General features: G+C 43.7%; 3 protein-coding genes across 9 annotated transcripts in view; 1 reads left to right on the top strand and 2 right to left on the bottom strand.

Moving 5' to 3' along the window:
* Nucleotides 1–10175, top strand: part of reln (reelin) — a 92673-nt gene extending 82498 nt beyond the window's left edge. Inside the window, exons 51-65 of one of the 4 annotated variants that reach the window (XM_056386798.1) lie at nucleotides 98–252; nucleotides 375–589; nucleotides 804–981; nucleotides 1093–1268; nucleotides 1378–1484; nucleotides 1570–1812; nucleotides 1921–2096; nucleotides 2194–2267; nucleotides 2823–2984; nucleotides 3155–3312; nucleotides 3600–3819; nucleotides 3967–4164; nucleotides 4671–4769; nucleotides 6809–6935; nucleotides 8672–10175. In XM_056386798.1, the coding sequence (XP_056242773.1) occupies nucleotides 98–252; nucleotides 375–589; nucleotides 804–981; nucleotides 1093–1268; nucleotides 1378–1484; nucleotides 1570–1812; nucleotides 1921–2096; nucleotides 2194–2267; nucleotides 2823–2984; nucleotides 3155–3312; nucleotides 3600–3819; nucleotides 3967–4164; nucleotides 4671–4769; nucleotides 6809–6929 (2282 nt within the window). In that variant the 3' untranslated portion in view covers nucleotides 6930–6935; nucleotides 8672–10175. Of the gene's footprint in view, nucleotides 1–97; nucleotides 253–374; nucleotides 590–803; nucleotides 982–1092; nucleotides 1269–1377; nucleotides 1485–1569; nucleotides 1813–1920; nucleotides 2097–2193; nucleotides 2268–2822; nucleotides 2985–3154; nucleotides 3313–3599; nucleotides 3826–3966; nucleotides 4165–4670; nucleotides 4770–6808; nucleotides 6936–8671 lie in introns of all 4 variants that reach the window. The other 3 variants (XM_056386797.1, XM_056386800.1, XM_056386799.1) reach the window with 3 other exon arrangements.
* Nucleotides 10176–10953: 778 nt separating this feature from the next.
* LOC130176192 (protein Bouncer-like) lies at nucleotides 10954–11337 on the bottom strand. The gene has a single exon (XM_056387136.1). It carries the CDS (start codon nucleotides 11335–11337, stop codon nucleotides 10954–10956), a length of 384 nt encoding a protein of 127 aa, XP_056243111.1.
* A 726-nt stretch (nucleotides 11338–12063) lies between these two features.
* Nucleotides 12064–15962, bottom strand: LOC130176493 (protein Bouncer-like). Of its 4 annotated transcripts, none has more exons than XM_056387621.1 (5): nucleotides 14499–15962; nucleotides 14043–14227; nucleotides 13913–13938; nucleotides 13707–13827; nucleotides 12989–13605 (listed from the first exon to the last, which is right to left on the bottom strand). In XM_056387621.1, exons 2-5 carry the CDS (start codon nucleotides 14187–14189, stop codon nucleotides 13552–13554), a joined length of 348 nt encoding a protein of 115 aa, XP_056243596.1. In that variant the 5' UTR covers nucleotides 14190–14227; nucleotides 14499–15962; the 3' UTR covers nucleotides 12989–13551. The 4 variants fall into 4 exon arrangements, with proteins under 4 accessions (XP_056243594.1, XP_056243596.1, XP_056243595.1 ...); XM_056387620.1 differs by having other exon boundaries at nucleotides 14043–14320; nucleotides 14499–14968; XM_056387622.1 differs by having other exon boundaries at nucleotides 13707–13812; nucleotides 14043–14320; nucleotides 14499–14960.
* Nucleotides 15963–16068: the final 106 nt, after the last annotated feature.

Here is a 16068-nt window from a genome sequence, read left to right as displayed (position 1 = left end):
AAAATTGGACCAGGGACCTAAATCAATGCCACAACTAAACAAGTTTCTAATAATTGCTTCTCTCTTTCTATGTTTCTCTCTCTTTCTTTATTCTCAGTGAGTGATCACTGGTTGTTCTCAGAGGACTGCTCGGTGCAGCGCTTCTGCGGCTCTCCTGATGGGGTGATGGTGTGTGGAAATGCTGATGGGAGAGAGGTGTATGCTGTCACACATGATATTATTCCTGACAAGGGCTGGGTCATGCAGTTCAAGGTAACTAAAACAAACCTAAAACAACACATATTTGTTCTTTCATTCATGTAACCAGTTCATTGTTGTGTAAATTCACTTTGGAAATATAACCATATGTTATCAATATCCGTGTGTTGATTTAGATTGCAGTAGGCTGCAGTGTGCCAGAACGTCATGCAGACCGGCAGGTTCATGTCCAGTACTCAGCTGATTTCGGAGTGACCTGGAAGTACCTGGTGCCCCAGTGCCTGCCTGCTGACCCCCGCTGTGGCGGTCAGGTCTCACAGCCGTCAGTCTTCTTCCCTGCTGAAGGCTGGAAGAGGGCAGTCTATCCCCTGCCCGACAGCCTTGCTGACACGTGAGTCATCCTGCCTACTCATATTTACCTCCACATGCTTTCGACAAAACATAGAGTCCTGCTTCATATTTAATGTTACCACCATTACATGCTTGACTTAAATTATTGATAGATCAAATTATTGTCACGATATAAAATATTAAAACCACTGTCATATAAAACATGAAAATGGCATGCAGTGTTGTTTGACTAACCTGTCCTGTCTGTTCCACAGTGCGGTGCGGTTCCGTTTTTTCCAGCAGCACTCAGATATTCAGTGGGGTGTGGAGAACTTTTACATCGGGCCAGCATGTGACAGCCACTGTGGGGGACATGGGGATTGTCTGGATCAACGCTGTCTCTGCGACCCAGGATTCACTGGACCAAACTGCTATGCCAGCACTGCTCTTAAGGTGGATTGATCAGTTTTAATGTATATTCTGGTGTCAAACGCAGAAAATGATGATTAGATGTTATCTGTTTGAGATATCCATGATTTAGATTCTGTGCTGTTTTTTCTGTAGGCATCTCTGAAGGAGCGTTTTGACTGGGAAGGGGCAGCAGGACCTCAGTGGCAGGTGCTGGAGGGCGGCAGGCCCTGTACAGACTGCGGTGTGTTAGTAGAAGGGACTGCCCTGTACTTTGGAGGGGCTGATGCAAGACAGGCTGTCACTGCTGATCTGGACCTCCGTGGAGCCAAGTCAGTACTCAACTTCTGTTGGACATTCCCAGACACAGACATTTTCTACCTGGCTTTAAATATTGTGCTTTAAATACAATGCATTATAAATTGCATGCTTTTTGGATAGGTTTGTGGAGTACTGGGCCAGGATTGGAAGTGAAGATAACATGACCATGTGCCATCGTCCAACATGTCGCAAAGAGGGAGTGCTGCTGGATTACTCTACTGATGGAGGTGGACTAACAACATGCATTTTTATTTTTAATCATCTTTTTCTTTTTTCTTTCATTTTCTCATTCCGTCAATATTGGTTCCTCAGGTGTTTCCTGGATGCTGTTGCATGAGATGGACTATCTAAAGTATGTGTCAGTGAGGAGAGACTACATTGTTCTCCCAGAGGGAGCTCTAACCAATGCCACTCGCCTGCGTTGGTGGCAGCCATTTACCATTTCCTCTGGCCTGGCCACCCCCAGCCTGGAAAGAGCCCAGTGGGCTATAGATAACATCTTGGTGGGGGGCTCAGACATTAACCCATCAACCCTGCTTGACACCTTTGATGATGGTGAGTTTGTCTGTGCTGATGTAATCAAGGCCCAAAAACTAAATTAATATTTTGGAAATCATTGTGACTTTTCCGCCTCTTCTGGTTTGTTTCTTTGCCTTTCACCAGAGGGTGTTTCTCATGAGGAAAGCTGGAGTTTCTACCCTAATGCTGTACGCACAGCTGGCTTCTGTGGAAACCCATCATTCCACTTGTATTGGCCAAACAAGAACCAAGACAGGACACACAACATCCTGGCCACTCGAGAGCTCATAGTGCAGCCTGGCTATGTTCTACAATTCAAGGTACAGTACTGCCAGAGGGCGACGTAAGTTAATTAACAACTGTCATTTGTCTTGAACACTGTGGCTTCAGTTCTTAATACCTCTCTCCCTGTTGCAGATTGTTGTTGGGTGTGAGGCAGACACCTGTGAAGACCATCATTCTGTCTTGCTGCAGTACAGGAAGGACGCAAGGTAAAAAAAAAACAAAAACAAGGAGAGGCATACTTAAAGTTTGCTATATTCACTTAAAACGTGATAACATGTCATTATTTTGTTCACAGCTTGTGTCCACTGCCTCCAGTGATTGTGGGTTGATGAAAACACTTTGACACAGTGATAAAACAAATGCCTGCAATATACTGTCAAGCCTCATTTTGTTATTTGATGGTCTCTTTTTCCAATACAGTGGTTAACAGCCAAATTGTAGCTAATGCAGAAATATTTTTACAGCCGTGATGGAAATACCCATCGACTGACTGACAAGCTGTTGTCTTTGTAACCAACAGTCTGGGATCATAGACCTGAATGATACACATAGCTGACCTGACAACCAGTCAGAGCAGCTGGTGCCATGACATGACCTTATCAATGTTAAATGTCAGAATCAAATAACAGTAGCTTCAATCTGTGTAAAGATTATTACCATTTTAGGAATATTACCGGTTCAAGATTACTTGACATATTTTTATTTTGTTCATCGGATGCATTTCGCACGGACTGTTTTCAGATCTCAGTCTTTCCCATTAGGTCTGACTCGTGGCAGCTGGTACAGTCAGAGTGCCTCCCCTCGTCAGTCAACAACGTGGGCTGCTCCCCTTTCCAGTTCCATGAGTCCACAATCTACAGTCCAGTCAACAGCTCAGCATGGACAAGGGTCACTGTCCAGCTGCCAGACCATGTCTCCTCAGGGTAGGAGCACACACTTAGTTCCTTGGTCAGCAGTGGAACGTATCAGAGCTCTTGTCTCATTTTTGTTTTGTCTCAATTCATATATTTACGCAGATGTGCAGAATAATGGGCAACAGTTACAGTTCTGTTGCAGTGGTGTAAGCCTTTTATGATTCGTTGTATGTTTCCAGGGCTACTCAGTTCCGCTGGATTCAGAAGGAGGGAACAGGAGAGCGGCAGAGCTGGGGAGTGGACCATGTTTATATTGGAGAGGCCTGCCCGGGGCTCTGCAGCGGCCACGGCTACTGTACAAGTGGAGTGGTCTGCATCTGTGATGAGGGACACCATGGTGGGCCACAAACAGCGTATTACATTCAAACTGCTAAATACACACACACTGTTTTATTGTTTATACTTTTCAGCAAAGATGTTGGATTGGGGTATTTTTGTCAAGTAAAATGATGCAAGTGAACAAAGTGAAAAGTAAACATTTGCAGCAACACTGAACAAAAATGTTTCCATCTGATTTATTTAACTCCATCACAAATAGTCTTGCGATAATTATGCTCTTACTTCACAAAGAGTGTAATCTTCATTCTCTCAGTTTCATCACCTCCCCTCTTCTCACCTGAACAGGTGACGACTGCTCCCTCTCCAGCAGTGACCTGCCCAGCTCAATCAAGGACAACTTTGAGTCCGGCAGCGTGTCTCAGGAGAGCTGGCAGCTGATCCAGGGTGGGGGTGTAGGCAGCGGCTGTGGGCAGCTGTCACCGCATGCCCACGGAGACTCACTCTACTTCAATGGCTGTAAGATGAGGCAGGCAGTTACTAAACCGCTGGACCTCACTAGAGCCAGGTACAGGTACAACCAAAACATACTGTACATAAACTGATTTTGTAAACACCTGCCTACCTCGCAGCTATGGCAAATTATCTGTCATATCATGTTTAATATTTTATTTCTTTAACCTCTCCTTTGCCTTCCTTCTCTGTCTCCTTGCAGTAAGATCATGTTTGTGCTGCAGATTGGCAGTGTGGCACAGACAGACAGCTGTAACATAGCTCTGGATCAGGCCGATACAGTAGACAGAGCCGTGCTGCTGCAGTACAGTGTCAACAATGGAGTCAGCTGGCATGTAATTGCCCAGCACCAGCCCAAAGACTTCATAAAGGCGCAGAGAGTCTCCTACAACATTCCACTGTGAGTGATGCATAGAGACACTCAGTTTAAATTGTACAGTCATCTAATGAGGCACTCTTTATAAAGGCTTTTAAGTTGTCACTTAAACATCAGTAAATGTTTTACTATTAGTGTATAAATGTTAGTAAATCATTAATAAAGGGTAATGGATAATGGATAATAATTTTCCCAGAAAGGAAGTAGTCAAACAGCCCATTGGAGGGGGTTTTCCTGATGAACAAACCAGCTAGATAAAATGACGAAGTTTCACCCTGGAGGAGGATAAACCACAGAGAGATTTTTCACAACATGGAAACGGTTGCTCCTAGTAATGGCTTATAACTGATCCATAAATCTGTTTTCAAAGTTTTCATTTACAGCTTTTATAAAGGGTGCCTTATTAGTAAGTACTACTGTGTAAACCAGTGTGGAAAACTTTATTAGGCTGCTTTGAACCTACAACAGTATAACCACTGACATATGTGTTGACCTTTGCTGACCCTACAATGTTTCCATGGTCTCTCCAGAGAGGCGAGGGTTAAAGGGGTGATGCTGCGATGGTGGCAGCCGCGTCACGATGGTGCAGGACATGACCAGTGGGCGTTGGACCATGTGGAAGTAGTTCTGTGAGTACCCAATTCCCAGCCAGCCCCCGGCCCCCCAGACTGGCCCCCAACAGAGCCCTGATCTGCCCCTGTCTCTACCTCTGCCTCAGACTCACCTGTAAAAATGATCCCCTCTACTCCTCACAAACACAGAGATACAGTATAGAAATAATGTAAGCACGTCTACATGCGTGCTGCTTACCTCCTACAACAAAACCTATCAGCACTCACTTGTTATAAATCCTCATCACAGCTTCTGATGGCAAGCAGAGTAGAAAATGCCTGCAGTGTGCTTGTGGTGGGTTCTGTTTGTGGATGGCTGTTCTGTGTACGACAGATCAACTCCTGCTGTCAAATCGTCATATTTTCAGTGTCTTGTAGAACCCATGCATCTCCCAGAAATACAATTTGTCAAGGATTTATGTATTTTTCCTTTGAAATGACTAAATGGTGTTAATATGTTTTAAATCATATCACATGAATAACCTTTAAATATCTTAGAGAGAGTTAAATTAAACAACTGAGGTCATAAATTCCAACATTGTTCAAAATGTTGCCATTTGTTTTTGTGCTGAAGCACTCATTAGATGTGAAACACCCATTCACTTACCCATTTACAGTATTCACCCATTTGTAGTTAGCCCATCTGCGAGTTGCCTTTGTGGTCATTATAAGGCGCGGCAGAGAACACTGAACCAGGATCATATACAGTACAGAACACTGATGGTGGCTTCACATCTCTGACAATGTGTCCTTGTTCTACTGTGAAGTCAGCGTTTGGTTTTGTGTTTTTTCACATCCATTTCATGCAAACGTTGTCCGAGATTTCTTTCTACAGGGAATAAAAATGTTCTTACAGATTCTTAAATTTGATTTGATGGAACTGGCAAACACTCTGCACTGATTCATTGATTGTTTCTCTCTTTCTTTTTTCCTCCTTTTTACATTCATGTTTAGTCTGTAGCCTGCGTCAATAAACATTTTCTCCACGGGGAAGTCAGATCCAGCTTTCATATAGAGATTAAAAGAGGCAAAACTGGAGATTCTGCAGGGCACTGAAGATATCATGAAGATGGTCTATACTCAGCTAGCATATTCTTAACATGGCACTATCATCAAGCATTTTGAATGCATTCTCTGCATGTTGCTGTGGGTATCAGAGCAATGTTCCCTGTGATGTGGGTGCTTATTGTTCATTTAGATGCGTACCCAATGCATTTCAAATGCTGCATACAACAGTCATGTAAGGCACTCTGATATTTCATGCACAGTTGCGCACACACACACACACAAACACACACACACACACAAACACACATAAACATACATCTATGCCTAACCTGAGCTGTCCCTGGTCTACGTGGCCGTGACCTGTCCCACTCCCTCCCTCGCACCTGCACGGTTTTCAACAGTGTCTGCTGAAAAGAGTAACCGTGATCCTCACACTTTGCTCTGTTGTTTATTTCTCTCTGTTCACCACTCCTCCACTTCTTCACACATTCTTCCTGTCACTCCTACTCCTGCTCAATCTTTTCTTTTGTGCCACGTGCCTTTCCTCCCTGCTGCTTAATGTCACTGACGTGTTTGATCATGTGGTCATGCTCACTCCTCTGCCTGTGCTGCATTGTATCCTACCTTACGTCATCATCATCATCATCCTCCTCCTCCTCCTCCTCCTCCTTTTCCTTACTTTCTTCCTTCCTTCTGTCTTTCCTTCCTCAAATCTCTTTCCCTCTCTCTCTCTCTCTCTCTTTCTTTTCCCATTCTGGCATACAACGGATGGATTACTGCTATATATCTTGGTCTCTGTCTTCACCTCTACCTGTGTTTTTTTTCTCACCTTCTCTTCATCTTTGTTACTTTTCTTTGCTGTCTATCACTCACTCTTCACCAACTACTCTTCTGCTTTTCATTCTTCTTTCATATTCTCTTTTCCTCTTTCCTCTTTCCTCATTGTCTCTGTCGTCCCACTAACGTTCACTTCTTCTTTGAAACTTTGACTATCTTTCTACCTCTCCTCTCTTCTCCCTTCTCCCCACTTTGGGCCCCTGCCTCCCCAGGCCGGGGCTCCTACCCCCCCAGACCTTTCTGCGAGACAGCAGTCCCCTCCTCCTGCCTCTCCCCTCTCGCGCTCTAACCTCTGCTCTCTTCTGTATTCTGCTCCCTCTGGCATGGCTGTAGTGTCAGGTAAGTTATCCGCCTCTTCCTGAATGCAGCCCCTCCCTCACCCTCCTCCCAGCCCTTTCTTCTCCCTCTTACACTACGCACATCCTCCCTTGATTTCACTGAAACACCCCTCCTCATTATCGCCACAGTCATCTCCATGCCCTGGCCTTATCCCGAGCACCAGGCAGGTCAACAAGCCGACCAGCTGCTCACAGTGCCCAGGTGGAAGCTCGCTGATAAAATGATCCAACACAAATAGCTTAAGAGACAGCTCTCAGGGCAGAAAACAAAACTACATTCACAATATAACAAGAGTAGTGAAATTCTGACAGGTGGTGGCACATTTGTTATTTGTCAAATTTGATTTATGACATCACATCCCCTAAAACAGTTCGACACAATGTCACCAGATGAGAACAGATTCCTGTTAAATGGCTTTGATTTCGAATGTGCAGTTTACACAGTCCTTGGGGCATTTTTTCACGAATGTCAGTGGTACTGTGTTTGTGTGTATATGTGTGATGTAATCCATCACTATAGCTGTTTCTGTTTGTTTTGTTCTGGCTACTACCTCTGCTACAGGCTGTTCTAGTGTTTTGGACCTAGCTGCTACTTTACAAGCCGACACATACAATTCAGTGATCCTACGTGAAACAGATGACTGTTTGTGGGTCCAGGATGTATCTCACTCAAGCCCAAGCACAAAAGGGGCTTCTTTTTCCCATTCATACATCAACATCAGTTGCAATGCAGGGCATCTTGCACCATCAATTACAAATGAGGGCATATTTGGCCATCATCCAACTAACCTCCTCCATCCAGCTCCTTGCATGGCTTTGTGGACCGACTGTTGCGACAGCTCTCCATCCTTTTTCCACTCATGGCTGTCTGTCTGTATGAGGACAACAACACATGACTCTGAGCAAGGAGCTCCCTCCTCGCTGTCCCTCCGTTTTCTGACCATAAGTCAGAAACACACACACGCACAAACATAAGCAGTTAACCAGCCATCCCTGCCATCCACCTTCACAGTTCCACCTTCACAGCCATCACACACGCGCACACCATCCCCAACCCCTCCCCCACCGTCCTTATTCCCCCTGCTTCGCAGAGGCCCCTGCCTGCCCTGGCTGCACTCCTGGCTCACTGGCACCGCCCTGCTGGATGGAAGAGGCATTGAACAGGCTAAGCAAGAGCAATCTTCCGCAGCTTTTTTCTATGTTTTCTAGTTTCAAAACCACCCCTTCTCTGCTCATAACCCCGCACTTTTATGGCCTTGGTTTAGTTACTTTTCTTGTCTCCAAGTGATGGCTGTTAACTCTGACCTCAAACACTCAGTGTCAGAGTTCCTCCCTAGTATTTGTAATGGTGTGTTTGTAAATTGTGTCCCATGTCTTGTCCTGTGACATTTGGTCTGCCATTGAATACATGTAGCTAGTTTTACCACCATGTTCACTGTCTAGGTGCCTCTCATTTGTGGAGAACATAAACAAATCTAGTTGTGTAGAGTAGCACCATCCATTCTCTGAGCCATAAGACCCATACAGGTGTTGAGTGTTTGAGGTTAATAGCGAAACATGATTAAAAAAAAAGCCAGCATGAACCCGGATGTGAGAGAGTACGACTGTTTGCGTGTTTGTGTGCATGGATGCGAGTGTGTGCATGGGAATGTGTGGATTTTTAGTGTCCTTTTCTCGGTCACTAATGTTCACACTCCTCTTTCCCTCCCTCTTTCACCGTCTTTTGTATCCCTGCAGCACCCGTAAACAAAACTACATGATGAACTTTGCCAGACAGACCGGCGTGCGTCACTACTACAGCCGCAAGAGGCGGGCACTGCGACAGCGTGCCTAAACCCAAGCAGAAGGGATTCGCCCTCTGACCTGCCAATCACACATCGACCTGCCACGCACATCCTTTTTCTCCTGACGACATATCGCCCTGTTGAGTCCCATCCACCGGTGGATTCCAGTCAGCCTTAGACTTCCCTCACCCATATCTCCCTACTGTCTGCTAGAAACACGGGCCATCCGATCAGTTTACGCCAGCCAATCAAGGCTTTCCCAACCACACGGGTCGGTGGGAATGAAACTCAGAAGGAGTGAAGCGGCCATTTTGTTTACTTTTTTTCCATGGACAGTCGGGGGTTTCTAGTTGTTTTCTAATTGTTGCTGTGGTTCCTCTGATTCCTGTTCCCACCTGCGATATCCCTCCCTCTGGCTTACCTCCCCATCACTCCTCCTCCCTCTCCTCACCCTGCTTTTCCTACCACACTGTGAAATTGAGAGATAATATATCACTGCTGAACTGACCAGCCGATTGGAGAGTTGCCTCCCAGTTCCACTGAGCCGCCGGAGGGGGAGGACCACTCCACTGCCGCCAACCAGTACGCCAGGAGAAAGACCACGATGATGATACTGACCATTAAGAGGAATAACGGTGATGAAGAAGAAAAAAAAAAAGTACTGTGTTCTTGCTGTTCTGTGTGTCTGTGGGTTCTTTTTGTGATGAGTTGACTGTGGTGTTCTGTTCATTTGTTTGTTTGTTTTCTACTAATTCATATGCTTTTAAGGGGGGGGGGGGGGGGGGTTGCTGGGTTCTGTTTCCTTTTCCTCATTTATCTGGAATGGATGTGGGCTGGGCAGATGAAGCCCGGCCTCCACAGCAAGAAGGAATGAAAGAATGATTTGCACGATGGGAAAAGGAGAAAATAAGAAAAAAATAAAGACAATAATTTTTGTTTTTTTTTTAATCATTTTTTATATATGTTGGTTCCCGAAAATACAGATATTTATGGTAAATGGTTCTTCACGTAACCTATTTAAGATGCACTGTGCGTGAAATCTGTATGTTATTTTTTAGTGTTAAGTTATTAGGCAGTTGAGTCAGGCTCTCAGACTGCACCATCTCCCCTCTTCCTTCTCATACCTCTTCTCTTGTGCTGTTTCCCCACTTTCCATTCCCCTCTCTCTCTCTCTCTCTCTCTCTCTCTCTCTCTCTCTCTCTTTCTCTCTATCTCTCTATCTCTCTCTCTCTCTCTCTCTCTCTCTCTCTCTCTATCTCTCTATCTCTCTGCTGATTTCTGATACCTGGAGGTGAGGCTCTATTAGTGTTGTTTTTTGAAGTCTGTGTAATATGGACCCTCTGCCCTCAGTGTAACTCCAGTATAGCAATCTCCTGTATATATATGTATATCCACTATGGGGAGACCCAGCAGCCTTATAAAAGGGAAATAAAGAACTGTCCAAACCTCATACTGTACACATTGCTTCAAATGCTCTCTTTCATTATTAAAAGACAAACCTGGCATTTGTCTATTTACTTTTCTTATTGTCAACAAGCCTCTCTTTTACTTTCCAACTTCCCTTTTGTCTGTTGCACTCCTCTAAGCGCACTGAATCCTCCCAAAGATGTACATCATCTGCTGGGGATCATTTACAGCACCAGGATGGTGACTGTGGGACTGATTCAATAAATTGCAGTGCCTTTGTTTGTTGTGATAAGGGAACATATCAGCTGGTGCACCAGTGTGGTTCGCTTATGTGATTTCATCAGTTTTTGGACAACAAAGGAGCTCCATGGCACAGAGGAATGATTTATACCAAGATAAGGAAACACAGACACCACTTGTTTGGAGACTCAGTTGATTGTTGGTTTTGTTTTTTTTTGTGAAATGTGTTGACAATAAGAAAAATACAGAATAGCCAGAATTGCCAGCCTTGTCTGGTGCGTGTTGTGCGAGGGGGAGAGAAAAGTATAAAAATACAAACATATAATTTCAAATATTTATTTGATAGACATTATAAAAACAGATGCTTGTTACTAAAATGTTTTTAAAAAATGTGGTGAAATCTCTGCCATCGCCTTGGTGCATACCCAAGTGTCTTCAGACTGGGCGTTCACAACACACTACTACAGGCCTTCATCATTACTCCATGCTGAGGCTGCAGAGATGCCTTGGTCTTGACCCATATGCATATCGTCACCCCTTGACATGAAATTAAAAATGCTCATAAGATAGCACACCAGGAGTCTTTGGTCACAAGCTGCCAACCATCACAGCCACAGTGACAAGTGTTACAGTGATGGAGAGGAGATTGGCTTTGACGGCCAGGCAGGAGTTACAGTACGGCTTGTCACAGCAGGCGTAGCTCATGATGTAGACAGTTCCTCTGAGGCGGATTTTGTGCACCTGGCTGCAGTCCTTCTCTGCCATGCAGCCCCTAGCCGACAGGGCACTGTGATTGCCGTAGCGACCATCTGCCTTGAAGCAATGCTCACTAGGAGGGCACTCTGTCACAATGAGCTGCACCGTTTCCTCCTTCTCCAGGATGGGGCTGTAGTAGCAGAGCAGGTTGTCGCATAGCAGCGAGGGGAGGAGAAGGTAGAACCACAGCACAGAAACATGCAGGACCTGCAACATGTTCAGCCTGCAAGGAGGAGAGAGGCATGTGCTATTTTGACCTCAAATGTTAAAATAAAATCACTAAATTTAAGGAGTACATCAGTAATTTAGTATTAACCATCACTTAAGTTCAGAGAGATGAATAAAAACAGTATAGGTCAAGCTCTAAAATCACTAGTTCCAAAACTTCCCATTATACAACTACATAAACACAATGTCTACAATCCAACATCAGGTCACATCTCTTGAGTAATTATTTCAGACTGGACGAAGCTCATCCAGAGTCACAAGACTTCATATAATCATTTCACAAGCTCTGTAGTACTCCCCTGATTAATATATTGACATGTAAAGTCACTTAGTCATCTTTTATCGCTTGTCATCTTTCAGTTTCATGTTTTTCTTCCTTGCAAGAATGGTAGTGAAAGAGCCACAGAAATTCAGTAAGTTCAGTGATTGACATTTCTAAGCCTTGCGCAAGTGTTCGTGATTTCTACTGATTGTCACATTCAATGTGCTTAAGGTTGTAAAGGTAGAAACTGATGGAAGAAACATAATTTAAATGTGCAACTTAAAAAAGTACTAGTAGTACTATGACTCACCTGCACATTTTAAATCTAATCAAATCGACAAAACTCTTCTCCACATGAACATTAGTCTCACCACCAGATCCTCCTACACAGGCCACACCTTCCAACACACCTGTTTGTAACATCAATTCAGACCAACCACATCAAACGGGAGCTTAATCATTTTGCTTTTATTGAGCTTCATTTATCAGTAACCACACAGATAATGTCAGCATATAATCGTCTTTTTTAATGGAGCATTTATTCTTTGAAATACACCAGGAGGATGGCTTTTCTCTCTGGAGCACAAAAGTAAGCCCACAAAACACTGATCATTTACACATTCATTTAGCAAAAAAACCTAATCATCACATTATAAACATTTGACCACATGTTACTTATATTTCACAGACTCGGATAAGCGCCTGTGACTGATAGGCCTCTCCCCAGTCACCTACAAGTACTCCTTTTACGCAGCAGCAGGTAATGTGGTGGTCTTTAATGATGTGTAGTTTGCACATGAATCCCAAGGCTCCTGTCTAAGAAAATTAGTGACATTGGTGTAATCAGTTTTGTCTTTGGTCATCCCCAGTAGCTTCTTCAGGCCGGCCTCAGGCTTTGGCTGGCCATTACACTCGTCTTTGCAGCAGCAGGTGTGGCTGACGTTGTACTTGACCCCCCTATAAGAGAGGAGTTCATGGGAACCACAGAGGTCACTGTCCACGCAGCCCTGAGCAGACAGGATGTGGACGGAGCCATAGCGACCTCTGGAGCTGGAACAGCGCTGATCAGGCAGACACTGACTGGTGATGTTAGCGCAGGACTTGCCTTTATGCTGCAGAGGACAGTAGTAACACAGCAGGCTGTCCAGAGTTAGAGCCGGGAGGACCAGAGCTGTAGCCAACAAGATGGAGGTCGGGAACCAGTGTGGTCCCAACTGATGGACGCCCAGACTAATGTAAATACGCACACACAGAAGCACAAATTGGAAACATGCTTTCATAAAATTAGTCACATGCATCAATTAGTGCTTGTATGGTTTTCCATCATTTGTGTAGGTGCGTTGTTCACCTGTTCTTTCTCTGTGATCCCATCTTCCTGTATGAACATGTGAAGTTGTGTCAGCCTGTGAAACCTCCAAACACAGGAAAGCTGCTGATTACTAAGCAGAAACAGGTGTGTCTATTGAGCTATTTGAGCTCAATTCATAAACAACATCAGAAATATGCACATAACACAAACAACAAAAATAGAAATGGGATTTTAGCGTCAAGTTTATTGCACATCTTCCCTTATCCTTCAAAACACTTTGTATAGTCTTAAAAAAAAAAAACATATTTCTCAAATCAGACAAAACACAGGATTACAGTGCCATCTACTGTCTGGTGTGCTTCATAAACATAATACAAAGGAAGAAATAGTGATTTAATTATTTGTTGTTATGCCATTAACTGTTCAATTTCTCATTCATTTGATCATCAGTACAACTTTTTCTAACTGGATCCTCTACAGTTTCACATATATTTGCTGAAAGATTATCTCCTCAAGATACTTTCCAAATATTTATATAAACAGCAATCATTTGCAAACATTTGTATAGAATCCGTAATACAAAATATAAAAGAAGAAATCCTTCCTCTAATTGGGCACATTCTTTTCTTTTTCAAGTTCCATAACCAGATGAAAAGGACAGCTTTCCCTCCTTGTACAAAGGTTCCTGTCAGGAAAAGAGAAAAACAAATTCTGGATGAAGTGAACATTTTAATTAAAGGAGGTTTTATTGTATGCGATTATTAAAAGCTGTAGTGGTTTGCTTACAGCCAGCTCCTCATCCTCATCCTCCCTGCCACCATCGCTCCAGTCTTGTTCCTCTGCGGGGTCGTAGCTGTACAGAGGAATCAGCCTGTGACGTAGCTCATCTAATCTGAACGAAAAAAAACTATGAAAAAGACCAAATTGTGACAGAACATAAAAGATACAAAACCGATCCGAAAATGCTGCTCAAACCACAGAAATTAACTTACCTTGCTTTCCTCCTAATGTAAACAACCTACAGAGAAGTACAACAATACACACTTAATACTAAGCCTGTGGTGCAGTAACGTGAAATAAAATATACATAATGAAAACCAGATATAACAGTACTGATCTTACCGCTGCCACTACACATCCAATCAGTATGAGTAGTACAAAGGGGATGAGTGCATAGTAACCAGGAAATCCAGGTTTGGGATTGAGGGGTGAGATGTGGGGAGTAGTGTGGTTGAAATGCATTTCTTTCTGCTCGATCTCCGCCTCCATACAGCACACCCCTCTGCTCCGTGCACCTCAGCCGACACCTTCGTGAGACATTCAGTGGATTGCCGTTGCTGTCATTCCCAGTGTAAGGCCATGTTGGGCTTTATCAACCCCAGCAAGACTCATAAATACCACTACAGAAAGTCAAACAATCACACACAGTTTGCTATGAGATTTGTAATCCGAGCTTCAGTATCTAGGTTTTAAAGTGTTTCAGATGACCTGAGGAGGAAGTTGATGACAGTACAAAGAACGACCTAATAAATACCCAAAACATTCCTCAACTAAAAAACCTGAGTAATTTAATCTTACCTTGTGTGTCATTTATGGAGACTGTGAGCACACATTTCCTTCTTGTTGCTTTCATTTCAGTTCATAGAAGACACACTTACAGAAACACAGTGCTACATACCTCAACCTGCTCAGTGACATTCCTGCGTGAGGAGTAGATGTGATATAGTCTGTTGGTTTAGTTGAACCAGATAGATGAGTTAACTACATGCACAAGGAAGTTTTTTTTTTTACCACAATGAAATGCCGGTAGGTTTCCTGTATGAGTAATTACTGCACAATGGTATATTATGTTAATTGGTTTTACGAAGGCCAAAATTGAAAAAAAAAAAAAATCAGGTTTAATCCTGGATTTTCAGGCTCACAACGGTGGTTCACGTCTTTTTGTAAATCACCACGGTAACCTATGGTGGACACCTGAAGCCAGGCTCAGACTACAGGAGTTATGGGCCAATTTAACCCTGAAACACCCCTCCAACCAATCGGAGGAGAAATCTAGTCCAGAAAACTGGTCAGTACCGATGTCTGGCCCAGGTTATCTAGTGATGTGGGGGGATCACCAACCCAGACTTAAACCTCCCAGAGAGCTCGCTCGCAGACTCATTGGGGTCGCCCCTGGCAGAAAGGTCTTCTGTTTTCAGATGCAGTTTCATTAAATTTAGACAAACTATTTGGCTGGGTTTGGGGAAAAGTCACGGTTTGGGTTAAAATAGACCCTTTCACAACATAATCACGTGGAAAAGCTTTCTGGCAGAAAGGCTTTAAGGCAAGCTTCTCCCACGTGGTTTTCCCTGATGACTCTTTATAAGTGACCTTCATTGTTGCAGAGGGTCAATCCTGTCTTCATGTCACTCTTTTCCTTCATCCTGTTGGATGTCAAAGCCATTTCTTTGTGCTTAAATACCGATATCATTCTACAGCAGAGACTAAATGAAGCACTTAAAGCCTTGTGTTTCTTGTCCCTATAAAATATTACAGTTAACCTACTCAGCACTTTGAATTATGGTTTATATTGATTTTTTATTTGCTCTCAACTCCGTGTGAAAGAATAAGGCTAAAACTGTCATACACGCCATAAGAATAAATGTAAGCAACACATTCATAGACAGATGTAATTAATTACAGTCATATTGTGTCCTAATATTGGTGCAGTGATATATATAGGTCTATTAACTTAAGCATTCACACAGGCGACGGGTTTTTTGGCATGTGTACCTCCTGCATTTGGCAGCTGCAACTGCTGCTTTAAGGCTGAATTATGTGTTTAACTTCTTCATATTTGTCTAACACTACAGTTTGCTCTTCATATGTAAAATTTTCCGCTCTGCTGCCAGCAGACATGTCCATGTGTCTGACTGGTCTGATGCAGCAAGCACCGCCCCTTTTTAAATGTAGGCGCTCGAGAAAACCTGAGTTGATCATCCCCGTCATGTGACCACAGTTGTTCGGCTCCGTGAAGCCAGACAATGAAAATCTATCCTGGGTATGATGAACTTGTTTCGTAGTAGAGGCCTCTGGTGTTCGGTGTAAGTGGAGCTAGGTTATCTCCACCACACATGTAATACTCTGTCTCCTCCAGCAGAGGGAGGGT

This window comes from Seriola aureovittata, chromosome 10 (genome assembly GCF_021018895.1).
Source record: "Seriola aureovittata isolate HTS-2021-v1 ecotype China chromosome 10, ASM2101889v1, whole genome shotgun sequence".
Taxonomy (NCBI): Eukaryota; Metazoa; Chordata; class Actinopteri; order Carangiformes; family Carangidae; genus Seriola; species Seriola aureovittata.
This window is presented reverse-complemented; position numbering and strand designations above follow the sequence as displayed.